The 17,857-nt window shown below is 38.1% G+C and overlaps 3 protein-coding genes across 3 annotated transcripts in view; 2 read left to right on the plus strand and 1 right to left on the minus strand.

Moving 5' to 3' along the window:
* The window catches only part of LOC126776200 (metastasis-associated protein MTA3), a 59,852-nt gene extending 53,925 nt beyond the window's left edge, over window positions 1-5,927 (plus strand). Inside the window, exons 7-17 of the mRNA XM_050498499.1 lie at window positions 266-454; window positions 827-960; window positions 1,296-1,414; window positions 1,820-1,920; window positions 2,006-2,128; window positions 2,277-2,496; window positions 2,608-2,829; window positions 3,357-3,503; window positions 4,868-5,031; window positions 5,196-5,302; window positions 5,379-5,927. Of these exons, the coding sequence (XP_050354456.1) occupies window positions 266-454; window positions 827-960; window positions 1,296-1,414; window positions 1,820-1,920; window positions 2,006-2,128; window positions 2,277-2,496; window positions 2,608-2,829; window positions 3,357-3,503; window positions 4,868-5,031; window positions 5,196-5,302; window positions 5,379-5,586 (1,734 nt within the window). The 3' untranslated portion in view covers window positions 5,587-5,927. The remainder of the gene's footprint in view (window positions 1-265; window positions 455-826; window positions 961-1,295; window positions 1,415-1,819; window positions 1,921-2,005; window positions 2,129-2,276; window positions 2,497-2,607; window positions 2,830-3,356; window positions 3,504-4,867; window positions 5,032-5,195; window positions 5,303-5,378) is intronic.
* Window positions 5,928-7,531: 1,604 nt separating this feature from the next.
* Window positions 7,532-14,520, minus strand: LOC126776208 (protein hairless). The gene is made up of 3 exons (XM_050498514.1): window positions 13,912-14,520; window positions 9,771-11,231; window positions 7,532-9,641 (listed from the first exon to the last, which is right to left on the minus strand). Exons 1-3 carry the CDS (start codon window positions 14,084-14,086, stop codon window positions 9,613-9,615), a joined length of 1,665 nt encoding a protein of 554 aa, XP_050354471.1. The 5' UTR covers window positions 14,087-14,520; the 3' UTR covers window positions 7,532-9,612.
* A 401-nt stretch (window positions 14,521-14,921) lies between these two features.
* Window positions 14,922-17,837, plus strand: LOC126776213 (eukaryotic initiation factor 4A-III). The gene is made up of 5 exons (XM_050498523.1): window positions 14,922-15,320; window positions 15,450-15,785; window positions 16,321-16,543; window positions 16,614-16,868; window positions 17,453-17,837. Exons 1-5 carry the CDS (start codon window positions 15,170-15,172, stop codon window positions 17,703-17,705), a joined length of 1,218 nt encoding a protein of 405 aa, XP_050354480.1. The 5' UTR covers window positions 14,922-15,169; the 3' UTR covers window positions 17,706-17,837.
* Window positions 17,838-17,857: the final 20 nt, after the last annotated feature.

Raw genomic sequence — 17,857 nt, forward strand, 5'->3', positions numbered from 1 at the left:
AAAATCTTATTTTACGGCTTTTGTTTTGTTTGTCTTCCTTTATATATTAATTAGGACATTACATGTATGTACAGCCTAACGTATATATTCCAGCCCTCGTTAAACTAAATTAGTTACAGATTTCATTGATTATAAAGTTAAAACATTTCCCGTACACCCTAAATTTGTAAAATTGTATACATTAATACTAAATTGAATCTAATAATAAATTCGCTTGCTTTTATCGAGATTAATTATGAAAGTAACGTGAACATATTGTGTTCAGTTTCACGCGATGGACACGCTGCACAAGTCTGGCTACAGCATAGAGGCGGCGCTGTCGTCGCTGGTGCCCGCGTCGGGGCCGGTGCTGTGTCGCGACGAGATGGAGGAGTGGTCCGCGTCCGAGGCCAACCTCTTCGAGGAGGCGCTCGACAAGTACGGCAAGGACTTTGCGGACATACGACAGGACTTTGTGAGTTTACACGAAATCGACGTCAAGTCTATACTCGTCTGCTATGTAAATATCAAAGTTATGTCTTAAAGTATTATTATATCAACTATATTAGTTATTCAATCGTAATTATCATCAATGTTGCCAATAGTAATTCTATAATTTTGGTAAGTTGCCACCGCTCATAGTCAATGGAGCTGTACACAATATCAACTATTCCGCACCTTTATGAAATAAAAATTTATACACCCTATACTGTAACTACCTTCAGATTTAGTTAATGATTGATTTAAAAAAAAATTGCTTATGATATTTTTATAATTGTAAATTTTGCAGTGATTTGATTCTTGTTTAATTTTTATTATTATTATTAATAAACTCCTGTTTTTACAGTTACCATGGAAAACGTTGAAGAACTTGGTAGAGTACTACTACATGTGGAAGACGACGGACCGCTACGTGCAGCAGAAGCGTGTCAAAGCAGTCGAGGCCGAGTCAAAGTTGAAACAAGTGTACATTCCCAACTAGTGAGTGTTTGTACCGACACCTCACTACTCATACGTTGTTTTACTTTGCCATTTCTTATATTATATTATAATTTCAATATTTCTTTATCCTTTCATTGATTCATTTGTATTTTTGTGCTTCTTCTTCATATTTATAGTATAGTTTTATGGTATAATTTAAATATAACTTAGCCTGAATACAAGTCAGGGCAATTTTCGATTTAGACTATTTATGTATTCTGTAATCCCTATAATAGTAATACAGGGCTCCTAAGATACGCCGTCACTGGTATCGCTAAGAACCTGTCGCATGTAAAGTGGTACACACAGTGAAGATGACGTTGATGCAATTGCAGCAACAAGCCGAACCCCGCGCTGGTCGCGAACGCCGCGGGCGCCGGCAAGGCGGCCGTGCTCAACGGGGGCACCAACGGGACCGCCGCCGTCGCGCCCAGCCTCTGCGCATCCTGCCAAGGTACTGCTTCACCTGACAATAGCTTTCATTTCATTCGCCGGTACATACCGAGTTATAAATATTAACACTTTTATGCTGTGACGTCACCTGCATCGTCATATTCGACTTTTAAAAACGCTCCGATTAGTGATGTACATTATCCAAAATCGCGTCGTTCATGATCGATTTAGTGAAACTTTAGTTTTGTATTTATTCAAGTGTGTTTGTGTTTTTGTATCGCCGTTAAAACGTTAAATTTTAATTCCAGTTGTCATTGGTTTAATTAATGACATGCAACGTAAATACATTTAGGATGCGTTACTTTGGTTGTCATATATTTGAAGACGGATCCTCCATCAACGGACAATTGTAATCTGTTGAAAATAAAATTTTATACTAATAACCAGCTTTTTTATTTAATTTCAGTGACAAATTCAAACCAGTGGTATTCGTGGGGTCCACAGCATTTACAGTATAGATTGTGTGGCTCTTGCTGGCAATATTGGAAGAAATATGGTGGACTTAAGGTGAGACATGAGTCACTCATATGCATATGTGTATACAAGAGAATGAATACTCGTATAAGCTAAAATCTTGTTTTATGGTAAACAGACAGCGGGTGTGTTCGGAGAAAGTGAAACGGAAGCGGCGCGCACCGGACGCGCGGAAGGAGAGGATACCGCGCTCTCAGTCTCACACCGCCCACACCGTTGTACCGTCATCAACTGTGCTAAGGTATGAACATTACGAAAAGTTTGATTTCGATGCTCGAATAATAAACTTAATTGTAGCTACGCACGAACGACGACGTACCAGATCAACTACTACCGACAGAGTAGGCAGAGCCTCGGAGAGCAATAAAAATATCTCGCATGTGTTCCAGGAGTTCAAACTGCGCGCGCACCTGGCGCGGCACGTGGCCACGGCGCACGGCGGCGCGGGCGAGGGCGCGCGGCCCGTCATGAAGACGCGCGCCGCCTTCTACCTGCGCGCCTCGCCCTTCACGCGCCTCGCGCGCCGCCTCGCGCGCGCGCTGCGCCGCCCGCGCCACTACGCGCGCTCGCCCTTCTCGCCCATCAACCTGCACCAGGTCAAGCACGAGTGTGAGTACACCATTTCTTTCCGCTCCGTATGCGACCAATATTCTTTATTAATAAAAATCATATTCGAACAATCTAAACTTCGATTAATCTTCTCGCGATGTATACACATAGGTACGATAGCGATGGCGGGCCTCGGTGCGGGCGCAGAGATGCGCGGCGCGGGCCCTACCGGAGTGCCGCGAGTGCGCGGAGCAGTGGGCGCCGTGGCCACGCGCTTGGCCGTCGCGATGGGCACGGCCGCGCCGCGTGCTCAAGAGTGGCTGACGCTCACTCCGCGCGACCGCATGCCCGTACCCAACCACGTCGCCTTCCCCAAGCCGCCCAAGGCGCCAGGTTAGCCCTACATACGTTATGATGAATTATCATAACACTCGTAATTATATTAAATAACAAATTTGGAAGATATTCCTAAAATGAAGTTTTACTATTAGCATTAAAACAAACAACGCATACAAAATGATGGAATTAACATTTATACATAAACATTTTTTACGATTATACATATATATATAAACATTATTTAACGGTTGGCGTGATTGGTAGATACTGGCCTTTCACACCGAAGGTTATGGATTCGATTCCCACCCAGGACAACATTTGTGTGCATGGACATGTCTGTTTGTCCTGAGTCTGGGTATAAATATCTATATAAGTATGTATTTACAAAAGTAGTATATGTAGTATATCAGTTGTTTGGTCTCCATAGTACGAGCTCTGCTTAGTTTGGGATCAGATGGCCGTGTGTAAATAATGTCCCAGGATATATAAAATAAATAAAATAAACTAAAAAATACATCATAGCATTATATATGACCAAACATGTAAAAGGCAAAATAAACTAATGAGATATCCGACGACAGACGGCAGCCTGATGTACGAGCGCGTGCTGTCGCGCGCGGAGCTGGAGGCGCGCCGCAGCGAGGCCAGCGCGCCGCCGCCGACGCTCGCGCCGCACGCGCCGCCCGCGCTCAAGCGCCGCGCCTACGACGACATCAACGGCCTCGACAGTCAGTATCGCTGCCCTCGCTACATCTCTCGCGTCGCGCATTCCTTACACGTACACGTAACACGTGTCCCAAATATTATTCTACCTGCTGACTATATATTTCCTTTTGTCTATTTTTTCATATTCTACAATAACTATGCAAAATATTCGCAATATTATTTGTAACGGTCAACAAAAAGTTCTAACATTTCTTTTTCTTTTTAGTCTTTTATTACAAAACTATGCTGTACAAGGCACTCTCAGATTTCTAGTAGGCTTAAAAAACACATGTTCTCTTTAAACAATACCAGGAAACCGAGTGTTATTTTTTAACGACGTACGCTGTCGTCACGCGCGCTACGGTTAGTGGTGTCTAATAAGCCCTAAACAGTCTCTTTTAATAGGCAGTTTTTTCTTTTGACTACAGCTTTCTCAAAAACGGCGACGTCACTTCTATTACGAAATCATATTAAATAGCTGGAGACATTATACATATTCAGTTTTACCATTTCTGTGTAATGTACTATAAGTAATTTATATTTTACATGATTTAAAGTTTTATAGTAAACGTGTGATTTTTAAAATAACCCATTAAAATAAAGTCTTTTTGTATTTTGTATAAAATTTATAAACCTTGTCTAAAATTGATTTTTTTTTTAATTCTAAACTGAATAAGGACATTCATTAAATTTTCCGAAATATAATAATTTCAATGAAATGAAATTTCTCTTTTTGTGCTGCTTACATTGCCGGAGTAGCAACAGGTTTGAAATCATAAGAATTTTTTTAGCAAATAAATATTTTTACAACGTTTCTTTTCATTACCCACACCTAAATATATATATATGCAGATATCAAATTTATTTGTAAGTCTGTCCCAATGTTGTTGTATTTTGCGAATGAATAATATTTTAGAGCCTTTGTAGTTCTAACGTGAAGAGCGATATCCATGAAGTGGCGTTTTGTGACGGTAATATTCGTGCTGATATTGGTGGGTAATTCGATGTTGCTATTTGAATTATAAATTTCAACAATTCTACTCATAGTTTAAAATGTCTGCGACGCTTTTTTATTATTATTAATAACAATTGTATTGGTTCCCCCGGTAATATAATTTACGGTTAATCACAGTACTATAAAAACCGTAATATTTCCTGGAGATCCAAATGAACTGGAACTATACAATTTGAACGATCCTCTGAAAAAAATATTTCGAGCATCAAAATTGTATCGTTTCTTAAATTGAATGTTTTTATTATAATATTATCATTAAATGTCACACACTACCACACACTACTACTTGTTAGATTGTTCTCTGCTAGTAGTACTATTGAATGTATATAATGGTCCCTTTTAGTATCGGTATTCACTTACGTACTGTTGCAGGAGGTGCGAGTGGAGCAGCACGCGAAGTAGCCGCGCCACCGCCCGCCAAGCGGCCCAACAAGCACCCCGCGCCCATGCAGCGACCTTCGCGCGAGCAGTACGCCGCCATGTGCGCACGCGCTCAGGCCACTGGACAGCCGCTGCCGGCGCACGTATTTGCGCACGTATGTACCAAATGCCCAGACTAATATACAATATACGACTAATAATATCATTTTACCTTTACGATTGGAAATAAAAAAAAATTATCACATTAAATACTACAAATTTTGTAACATGTGAAACAAGTATACGTAAAACACTTGATAGTAATTATTATCGTTCATAGGTAAACGGCAAACCGACAAATTTGACCGGTCGCGGAGGCCGACGTCACGTAATTTCGTGGATGGACGCACCCGACGACCTCTACTTCAGAGCCACCGAAATCGCTAAGTACGTCTCGTTTTAGTCACTCGTTACATTACAAATGTGTAGCGACGCCAAGCTCACCTCGCTCGTTCCTCGACAGGGCCGCTAGAAGGACGCTGAGCTGCGGCGAGCTGCGTCGCGGGGCGCGCGCGCCGTGGCGGGCCATGCGCAGCGCGATCATCGCCGCCAGCCTGGGCGCCGTGGCGGGCGGCGCGGCGGGCGCGGGCGCGGTGGCGGCCAAGGCGGCGGGCGCGGGCGCGAGCGGCGCGGCGGGCGCGGCGCCACTGCAGCTCGTGATCCTGGACTGACAGGAGCCGCCGCGCCCGCCGCACCCGCCGCACCCCTACACCATGGAGGCGCTGCTCGGCTGAGCCGCCCCGCTGTATATTGCTCGTGTACATAGCCCCGAGCGGCCGCCCACGGACACACACGCCCCTGACCTTCGTGAAAATGTATTTTTGGTAATCGAATCGCCGACGACGGATTCTGTAGATAATATTTTAAAATATATTGTTCTTATGTGGTTTGATCTGGCGATGAGCAAAATAATGTATTTGATACATAAAACGATATGTAAGTCTATTTCATTCGGAGATTCATTGTAGGATAATTTACAATTTTTTTCATAAATAAAGCACAAATTGGAAAACTGCGTATTTTATTTTGTCATATATGTATACATTTTTCCTTTCCAAAATGAATATACATATGTTTGAATTAAAGTTCCAGCCCTGGACCACCTAATTTAAATATGGTAAAGAAGTTATTCATAGTGTTGAATGTAAGCACATAATTATGTGTGTAAATACCTATTTTCTTTTTATATATTATTAATTCGAAAAAAATACCCCTAATAAAGTGGGCGATCTTACTTATCGAAATTCCGTCAGTACTTTATTGCAGATTTGCTTACATTTTATAACCTTCAGTTAGTCTATATAATATATAGTACGACTTAATCAAATAAAGTTTAGACGGCACAAAAATAATTTAAGACAATACTTTGATTTGACCTGAGAGAGCATTTAATACAATTTTATTTTACTTCGCGTGCATCATATTAATCACTAGGTCTGGAATCAAATATAAATAAATAAATCTGAAGTACCTAACATTTATATTTAAAATAATGAAAAATTCACCGTTTCTGTGAATACCAAGAAACCTTTGACATAATTAGGAGTAGTGTCATTTGATATTAGTTTTAATGTAAGTTTTTGTAAGTGTGGAATACACTAAAAAAAAAGAACACAATTCTCATTTTGTTATTGTTTGTCTACTACTGTGTCACTACACAAGTGTGTGAAGTGGCTAGACAAGTTTTTAGACTAAATAATTTATTTTTATTTAATATACTAGTTTCCGCTTTTGGCTTCACCTGCGTGTAAGGTGTGGCAGGTTAGGTATGTACTAGGTAAAATATCATGATTGGTTGAGCAGTTAAGAGGTGAATGTGTAACAAATTTACTTTCGCATTTATAATATTAGTTAGAATATTTAAAGGTAGCGATTGTCATGTTTGTTAACGTTACCACCTTAACCAACGTTAGAGCAAAAATTTAAATAAATATACTTGAATAATAAAAAGATATTGACAGTATTATGTGACGAACTTTATCACTCGCTGCCTGTTCGATGCCTTTCCGAGCAGTGATTCTCAATTATAAAGATACAGTAACAGTCTGTTAATGTCCCATTACTGTGCTAAGGGCTCCTCTCCATTTTTAGAAGGTTTGGAGCTTATTCCACCACGCTGCTCCAATGCGGGTTGATACATGTGGCAGAATTTCAATGAAATTAGACACATACAGGTTTCCTCACGATGTTTTCCTTCACACATGAATATTCAGTAGTGCTTGTCCGGGTTTGAACCCACGATCATCGGTTAAGATTCACGCCTTCTTACCCCTAGGCCATCTCGGCTTAAAAAAGTTATAAAGACATAACTGATAAAAATATTTGAACATATCTTTGTACCTATTACACCATACTTCAAGCTTCTCTAGTCTTCAATAAGTAATCGATACCTTATTTAATGCAAATGGTAAAATCTTTACATTTACATAAGTTTTGTTTATTTTCTGAATAAAAATTATGATTATTTATAAATAACTCGTAGTCTTTCCTTCTCTGCTTAAGATACATCAAATTCAATTCATATGCATCATATCAAAAATACTTACTGAATATTATGGGTTATTGGTACTTCCTTCGTTACTATAATTATTTAATAAATAAAACTACACATTTTAAAAAGTTATATTTATTCGAGTACATAACTACATCTTAAAATAAATGGATAATAGCTATTATTCCGCGTGATAAATATGTTTTAAGTTGATTTTAAGACACCTGCATCGTCACGTTTTACTTTATTCGAAAAGCGCTATCACATACATTACAAATACATGTTTGCATAGAAAAATATTTTACTTTGCAATAACAGTAGCTAAACATCGTGCGCGGGAGGAAACTGAGTTTCTAATTTCTAAAAACCCTACATAGTAAGAGTAATATTTAATGGCACATGTGTGTACTTTATATAGTATTTTTTCTTCAATAACATTTTATATATTATGTTAATAATACAAAACAGTTAAATTCAGTAAAACTTGAAAGTAATATAAAGATCAAATCTATTTAGATTTCAATCGTACAAACTAAAGTTACGAATCATTTCAAACGGAGGCCATAATATTGCAGTGCTCTATTTTAGTATATATTAAAATATAATTTACAAGTTATTCTATATACCTCATTTATATATATTATAGTGATATTATTTTTAAGAAATCTAATATAGATTTAATCTTATAGAAACTATGCAAGTCGGTGTCATTATTTTTATCGACACAAATATTACAAGTGTAAAAAAATTATACAAGTCAGTTTCGTCCCAGTTACAACATCGATAATGAATAAGTTGTTCCCTAAGTTTACTCAGAGTTTAATTGAGCAGGTTCGGTTACATCTACATTTAAACTAAGTCAACTTTGTTGGCGGACAATGGTTGTTACAGTAGGCCTCCGATTACACGACTATTTTATACAATTCCATTATAGATAAAAATTACATCAGAGTCAGTCCCGTACCGTCACTTAACTGTCCTTATAATACATAACCCCATACTAAAATTGCAGAAAACTACTTCTATATTTTAATCTCAAAGCCCTCTCTCGTCGCGCGACCCTCGGGCTGCCGCGACGAGGGTCGCTCTAACATTGCGCGTCGGCTCTACATAAAACTATAACACGACAGACACAGATAGTCGTCATAATCGCCATAAAATACTCAATACAAAAATACTGTACAATTACCGTAATTAATTATTATTTGAAGGTAATAGATTGTTACCCATGTAAATCATAAGCGGTTAATGCTCATAGAATCTACGCCCAACTTTCATCAATAATACACCATTCACAAATTATATACAATGTCTTTTAATATACATGTTACATAGACACACATCCAAATTTGATCCCAAAAACTGTAGTCTTTACCTCGTTTATTTTCTAAATTAAATAATGAGATCGAACGTAGTCATTCTTTATGGATTTTAATGAGTATGGACCGAAATGTTTGTACCTAATTTGTAAATATTATATCAAAAATGGATACAATTACGATAGAAAAAAACTGTATTTTATATATTTATCAAAAGATCAGGAAATTCATTCAGGTAATACTTTCCATTCATAAATATTTTCAATAATATCTTTATTACAAGGCACTGATCGTTAACAATCGATAACTGCATTTTTGTTTCGTTTAGATCTTAGCATCTTATTCTTAAATAATAGCCAATATTAAAATATTTACTTCGCAGTTCAAATAATTCGTATGAAAATACACTCATGACTCTGCATACATACATACATACACTTTATACTAAAATAAAGTCGTTTCAGTATATTATACATATAACTTTGTAAATAAATTTCCAGACATTCAGATCTGCTGGAAAATCACGATATATAAAAATATTGTTCGTTCTCGCAGTGGAGATAGTTTATAAACTCTAACCGGGGGGCGGGGCCCCGCGCGCCGGAGTGTAGGTGGGATGCGATTTTTGGACTCGACAGCGCCAATTGGTCAACGCGACGTTGGAATGTTTGCAGACACCCGTCCGACGACATATATTTAAAACGATATTATATTTTATTTTATGCTTCAATTAATCTAAGAGTCTTTGAATAACTTTGTATAGTGTCAACATCGCATTTGTATGGTAGCGACAATAGTGAACGTCTGCCGCCTGACGAAGCCGACTGTGTCCTTCGCGCGCCGCGTCCGAACGGCCTGCTCGGCGGCCCGAGCTCGCGACGTCGTGTTCAGTGCTTCGACAGGTTCAGTGGCAAATCTGAAACGTACAACAATGGCGGATAAGATAATGCTGACTTATCATTGAAATAGATTCGAAATCCTCTATTTGTTTACGGCGAAAGGCCACACGAATGATTTCTGCCAAGTACAAGCGAGCAATGCGTACCCGAAGTGGGCTCGTCCTTGGGGATGTGGTCGGACAGCAGCGGGTGCGCGAGCGGCGCCCAGGGGCCCGGCGGCGCGCCCGGCGCCAGCGCGTAGTGCATCCACAGCGGCGCGGGCGCCGGCGCGGGCGCGCGGTACACGTGCGGCACGTAGCCGTACCCGAACACGTACTGCGCGCCCGCGCCCGCCCACTCGTCGCGCCGGTAGGGCGCGGCCGGCGGCGCGGGCCAGGCGCGCGGCCCGTACGGCGACGTGGGCGCCGCGTACGAGCGGAAGGCGGGCGGCGCGCCGGGCTGCGGCGGCGTGGGCGAGTCGCGCGCCGCGCCGCGCCCCGGCGAGCCCAGCGTCAGCGCCGAGTACCGGTACCGGTAGTTGTCCGGGCTGGGGCTGAGGTCCGGCGAGTTGACGCTCGACGGCGACTCGGTCTTCAGCGAGGGGGGGTACGAGTGCGGCGAGCGCTTCGCCTCGGGCGACCGACGCGTCGGACTCTCGTCGGGCATGCTGAGCAGCGAGTGTATGCTATAGCTGCTGACATTCTTCGACACGGTGGTCTCCTTCCGGGGCGCGGTGCCGTTGTGGATGCGGGCCGACGCGTCCGCGGGCGGCTTGTGAGGCGTGTGGCTCGGACCCGGCGACGGCGGATACGAGGCGGTGCTCAGGGCGGGGACGGTCTTCGCCCTCCGCTTAGTCACCTGATCCTCTAGACTGACGCGCTCCATCTCCCGCAGGATGCGCTTCCTGGGCGAGACCATCATGTGCTCCTGCCGACAGCTCGCGAGCTTCGCGTTAACGAGGACGGGAAGCGACGCGATCTTCTCCCGCAGTCTGTCGACGGTGCGAGTCAACTCTTTGCGCCTTATCGCGGATCTCGTTTTCTTGTACACTCTTAACTTATGATACTGATATGGTTTTTTAAGTTTCATATGATAGTATTTCTCTCGATCGAAATCCGTCCACCTGTCTTCCTCCATTTTCGTTTTCGTGTCGGTCGGGGCATCGACGACATCTTCGCTTTTGCAAATTTTACTCTCCGGCGAACCGACCTCGCCGTTTCGTTTTTTGTCGCAAAGACCATTGGCGAGAGTCTTGCGAAAGGTTCCGTTAGGTAGCGTGTCGTAATAGTTCGTGTCGAAGGGCCTCCTCCGTTTGAGGCGGCTGGCGGCCTGTATGTGCGCATTATGCAGGGTAGTTGGCCTGCAGTAGTACATGGTTAGCTCTTTGGATAGGTTGCGGCGCGGCGTGGTCTGCTTCCAGCAGTGGTCGCGGTGCGAGGTGCAGGGCGAGGAGTGCAGAGAGGAGTTGTCGTCGGAGAGGGAGAGCGAGGCGCAGGGCGGCGCGGCGTGTGGCGGCGTGGGCGGCGCGGCGGCGGGCGGCCAGAACGTCTTACGCGGCACGGACACCCAGCCCGCGCGCTCGCCGTCGCGCGCGCTTCCTCGTACCAACTCCAAGATAAATTTTCCATCTAGAGAACAAAGCAATGTATAAACTTTTGTACTTTACAGTTACACAATATTCATATGGCATGACCTACTGCTGCACGATGTAGCTTAGCAACTAAAATTCAGTTACATTTAAGTATATCTTAAAAATCACAGTCATATATATATATTTAATATTTGTTATCTTTGTTTTAATATAACAGCATATCATATCAAATCAAAACATTTCATATCAAATTCAACATACTTATTTCATAGATAAATTTAATTAACTAAAACTAAGAAATACGAAATAGTTAAATAACGATAATGAAATAACCAAGTTTCAAACAGAATAAATATAAATCCAAATGCACTTTATTTTATTTATTAAGATATGATGCAGTGAACGTAAGCTAACAATACATACACTGGGTTTTGATAACTTTTATTTATTTGTTAGTACAATTAAGCATTGTACATATATAAAAATATTAATAATAATAAAAACTGTGCTAGCATTAATATTATATAGTTTCCAACTATAAAATTAACAGAAAGCAAAGTAATTTGTTTTAACATATAATCTTTTAGGTAAGACAATAAGTATTACAACTATGTGTTGATTAATCAATGTGTGGAACCTGACACATAACCTTTTTAAAGTTGTAATATGATTTCAGATTTAATTTAATATGTTGACACAAAATATGTAAATGATAAAAATTTGTATGAGTTGAAATTAAGATGACTTCCAGATTGATTTTGGCCACAGTGTCACACAGTGTAGGCTGCACATTATATTATAACACACGAGTGTGTGCAAAACACAGCTGCACTCCTATAATCCGAGGGAACGTCAAGTCGCAGCAAGCGAAACCAATGGCTTTACGTGCTTTCCAAAGCACAGGAGTGTAAAGACTGCCTATTTCCAGACTATATGTAGCTACTGAGAATTTCTCGACTTAATAACTTTTTAATATCCGACCCAGAGTTTGAAGCTAGCCACTAGACCAATGTGACAGATGAGACAACTTGGCCATTTAATTTTTTGACATATGTCTATTAGCAACCGTTGAATCAAAGTATTATTGTATTTCACACACATGACGCATGCATCATATAATTAATTTCGGTTTTTATAAAGCAGACTAAAAATATGAACTTTAAAAAGGACATGATAAACTATAATTTTGAATTAAAAGCAATCTATTATCTATTAGTTATATCTTATGAGATTTTGGTTATTACAATGCTACATACCCATTATGTATCCATATACTGGATGAACTTAAAATACTTTGTAACATTCCTGATAAAATATGTGCCAACATAAAATTCCATTTACAGTATAGAAGCTTAAATTGATTATTTATGTAGGTATTATTATTATTCTAATAAATATAATTTATGTATATTCGAATGCTTTCTTTTCATTCATTTGTTGCATAATAAAATGAATAATGATCAAAGATACTAAGGTCAGGCATTCAAGTGTTAGCTTTCACAAATGTTTCTACTAATAAATTATAAAATAAATAAAAAAAAAAACTTTGTTGTGCCATTATTAGTTATCTACAAATATTTTTATTTAATTAGACAACAACAATAACCTACAGAATGTATGATTTGCATATCTTGTAAGTGACACTTGCCCTAAATGTTTGTTTATAAAACAAAAATGTGCTTATGCAGGGGTCAACTGACCTGGTTGGTAAATATGATCATGTTTACTGAGATACTATCACTAATTACATAACAAAATACATTATGGCTATTGTCATAAAGACATAACTTTATCTATTTTTTTACATATTCATATTCCAATTATAGATATATTTTAATTCACTTGATTTTTAAAAATATTATATGTATATAATATTATATATATATATATATATATATATATATATATATATATATATATATATATATATATATATATATATATGTGACCATGCTTACAAAACAGCTGACTGTTGTCTAACGATACTCCCTTTACATTATATAGTTTTATACTTGTAGAGATAGTAATAAATTATATGGACACTTCTTATTAATTCATTGATATTGATTTGAACCTAAATCTAAAGAACTCTATATAAGTTTAAATAATCACTTTTATGTTTTTGATGATGCAGACTGACTGGTCTGGCTGACTTACATGGTCAGGGAACATCTTTCCTAATATTATAAATCATTCTCTTTTTATGACTACCATTTATACATATGTATATATATGTGTACCAATGTTTTAATAAATTATTTCATTCCTTTTTAGCTGTAATATTTAAAAACTTGCTGACTTCATTTAATTTTAATAAAGTAATAAAAATATGTAATGTTATATATATCAAAACGTTATAAATAATAAAAAAAGATTCTAATTTGGTTACAAGCAGTATGTTTCCGCAAGGGTGCCTACAGCTTCTTACAAAACACAATGAGCCAGAGGTTTGTGCACACAATTGGCAACTGCTCACTCAAATGTAGCTGTATGTGTTTATCAGAGCATGAATAACTTTCTAGTTTTTCTTACTCTGATAAATACTCACACTCAAGTTTAAATATATGAGGGATTCAATTAAATATTAACCAAAAAATAATCTTATAGCATGAATTCTGTTTCAAATCAACTTTTATAGAAATTTACGAAATATTTTTATTTGATTTTTTTTAAACAATTTCAAATCAAAATAGACTTGACATTTAAATTTGACTGACCTTTATAGAATTTAAGCCTTCCACCCGACGCAGCGGGAGTGGAACTAAGCACAGGAGGATCGTCATTGACACCCTTACTACTGCTGTTGCCGTTCACACCATGTCTTCTGTCTACTTCTTCTGTCATTTTGGTACATGTTGTCAGAGTTGTGTTTGTTCCTTCCTGTATATGCATTTCATTTCTGCCCGCTCATACAGCACACGAGCAACACTTTAGTCCGTATATTCTCGCCATCTTGCACCGAGTAGCTACGGCAGCTCGACATACACCACTCGCTGATTTGCATCGACATTCAATATTTCCGTCAGAGTCCTCATCCTATTAGGGACACCTGCGGGAAGCTCGCCTGACACTCTCGTAAACACATTACCGACACGGTATCCACCGATTTCAGGCACTAATTTGATCAATCCCGTTTCTCAGGGCGCATTTACGAGTTCACCACTGCCTAAATTATTACAAAACAAAACCGTGATGCCGGATTCCCGATTATAATCGGGCCCACGACACAACTCGATAAAAAGCTGTTCGTTTTTCAGTACATAGTTCATTCACACCCAGCATCCATTTTGATTCGTTCAAAATCCAAATATAATCGTTCATTTTGGCCACAAATAAACTTGAAATCAGAATGCGTTGTTAAAAGCGTTCAGTTTTTACTGTAAATTATGAGAAAAGACATAAAATTAAATAAATAATTTTTATGTAACGTGAATTTAATATGCCATACTTTTAACATATAGCGCACAAGTATTTTGTTTAATTATTTTACCAATAAGATATAATCTAAAATGTACCTTTATAAAATGAAATTAAAACGGTTTATGTCTTATGCGTTTACCAAAAGTGTATGATTGGACAATATTTTTAAGTTCATTTATCCATGAGTGAGAAAATAATGTCCAAAACATAAAATAAAATAAACGAAAATAAATAACTACTTTTGCTCATATACTCTTTGGTATGCCTTGCTTCTATAATCTACTGGTAAATTAGACGCCATATTGAAATTAATTCCATGATTTTCACGCTCAAGTGGTGTTATTGGAGTTTAAAAGTATATAATATAAGTTGTTTAACTTAGCTTAATATAAAATCGTAACGTCAATTGTAAAAAAAGAAAATTTTCACTAAATTTTTCTTCTAAAAGTGTTACTACACTAAATTCGGTGTAGTTGCGTGTTTGTGGAAATTTATTTTCTTGACACGGTTTCGGTTAATGTTTAGAAAGTTTAGTCGGTACACGAACTCATAAATATGACGACGTCGGAAGTATCATACAACCGCAAAATAATATCAGAGGATTTATCAAATGTCGAATTCGACACTAGCGAAGATGTTGAAGTTATACCGACATTTGACTCCATGAGTCTTCGTGACGAATTACTACGAGGAATCTATACTTATGGTAAGACAATAATTACTCTCGTTCGTAGATTTTGTTGATAGATAATGAAGATAAAATGATCCTTTAACAACAAAACCTATGTAAGGTTATACGATATTTCTATTTCGTAAACAATCTGTGTTGTTTTAGGTTTTGAGAAGCCTTCGGCTATACAACAAAGGAGTATTTTGCCAATTGTTAAAGGACGTGACGTGATAGCACAAGCTCAGTCTGGTACCGGAAAAACGGCAACATTCTCGATATCCATTCTGCAGACACTTGATACCACACTTCGTGAAACACAAGTATTAGTCCTTTCACCAACACGTGAATTGGCTACACAAATCCAGAAGGTTATATTAGCTTTAGGTGATTTTATGAATGTCCAGTGTCATGCTTGCATTGGCGGAACAAATCTTGGTGAGGATATAAGAAAACTGGACTATGGGCAACATGTTGTATCTGGAACACCTGGAAGAGTCTTTGGTAACAATTGTTTACTTAACATTATAAATTAATTGAAATGCTTAAAAAACGGAGATATGATTATTTTTATTGCTTTTAAAGTAGAATCGGCATCCTGGTCTTACTTTAAAAAAAATAGTATAGATCATTTTATTTGCGATCTCAAGACATAAATTTTTCATAAAATTAAATAAGTGCCACGGTCAGGTTATTTTTTACAAATTAAAAGTCCTTTTTTTAGAAAATTATCCAAAATGTGGCTTGTCAAATTTTTTATGTCTATCGAATACCTGATTAACTAAAGCTTTTAAAAAGCTCAACTATCAACCTATTATTGACCAAATTCATTCGAGCATTCCTTTAAATTTTATTTCACCTAAACAAGTGAACAGTGAATTTAAAAAAAGCTTTTTAGTTCTGGTATTTTAAATGTGATAAACATTTAAAGTTACAATAAGATCGAGATCTTATTGAAACTTTTCAATTTTATTGATCAAATCATTTAAAAAACCTAATATTTTTATTTTCGTTTTAATATATTTTACATTTTAACCAGATATGATAAGAAGACGTGTACTTCGTACAAGATCAATCAAGATGCTAGTTCTTGATGAGGCAGATGAGATGTTGAACAAAGGTTTTAAAGAACAAATTTATGATGTATATCGTTACTTACCACCAGCAACTCAAGTTGTGCTGATCTCTGCTACACTACCTCACGAAATACTTGAAATGACTTCTAAGTTTATGACTGATCCTATTAGGATTCTTGTTAAACGGTAAGTAATTTTAATTAAATGATTTAAACAAAGTAGTCTCGATTTATAATTTAAAATATTCTTATGACAGTGACGAGTTGACACTGGAAGGCATCAAGCAGTTCTTTGTGGCTGTGGAACGTGAAGAATGGAAGTTTGACACTCTGTGTGATTTGTATGATACTCTAACAATAACTCAGGCTGTGATTTTCTGCAACACAAAGAGGAAGGTGGATTGGTTAACACAGAAGATGCAAGAAGCTAACTTTACAGTAAGCTCAATGCACGGTGACATGCCACAGAAGGAGAGAGACAATATTATGAAAGAGTTTAGATCTGGTCAAAGGTAATTTTTCAAACTCTTCAATGTAAGGCTTATAATAATAATGTCCACCAGACCGATTTCGCCCATGGCAGCTAATCTCAAGAGATTAGCCAACAGTGCAGGAGATATTATAGTGCACAAGAGTGTGCTAAAACTCAGGTGCACTCTCTATTCCCTAACTCTCATAATCCAATGGGATGGCAATCCGACACGACCGAAAAGAGTTCAGACGCAGGTCCAACAGATTTACATGCTTTCCGAGGCACGGGATTGTACACACTTCCAGTCCACTCTGGGCTGCTACTGAGAAATTTTGACAGAGAAATTCAATAACTTATATCCTATCCTAGTAAAAAACCAGCCCAACCTAGGATTTGAACCCAAGGACTGTTCTATGGCCTTACACATAGCCACTAGACCCTTATGTAATTTTATTAAACAATGTTAATGATTAATTTCTAAATGAAATGAATTATATTAATGCATGTATGATATATAATAGAGTATTTTTTTTTTTTAAAATAGGTTTTAAGTACATAACATACATAGAGATACATACTACATGTACTGGATTTAATGTAATAAAATTTTCATTTTTATTGCAGCCGTGTTCTCATAACAACTGATGTGTGGGCCAGAGGAATTGATGTTCAGCAAGTCTCCCTAGTTATAAACTATGATTTACCTAACAACCGTGAGTTATACATACACAGGATTGGTCGATCAGGTCGTTTCGGCCGTAAGGGTGTTGCCATCAATTTTGTTAAATCAGATGACATCAGGATTCTCAGAGATATTGAACAGTACTATTCAACACAAATCGATGAAATGCCAATGAATGTTGCAGATTTAATTTAATTCCTAAATTCTTTATATAACTCGAACAGATACATGTTGATATTTTTTAACTCACATAAATCTTTAATGAATAGCTTTCTGTATGCATAAAAAACAAGGGCGAATACTTTCGACCAAGTACTTGTATTTAAATTGAAAATAAAATGTCTCTT

Source organism: Nymphalis io, chromosome 19 (assembly GCF_905147045.1).
Source record: "Nymphalis io chromosome 19, ilAglIoxx1.1, whole genome shotgun sequence".
Lineage (NCBI taxonomy): Eukaryota > Metazoa > Arthropoda > Insecta > Lepidoptera > Nymphalidae > Nymphalis > Nymphalis io.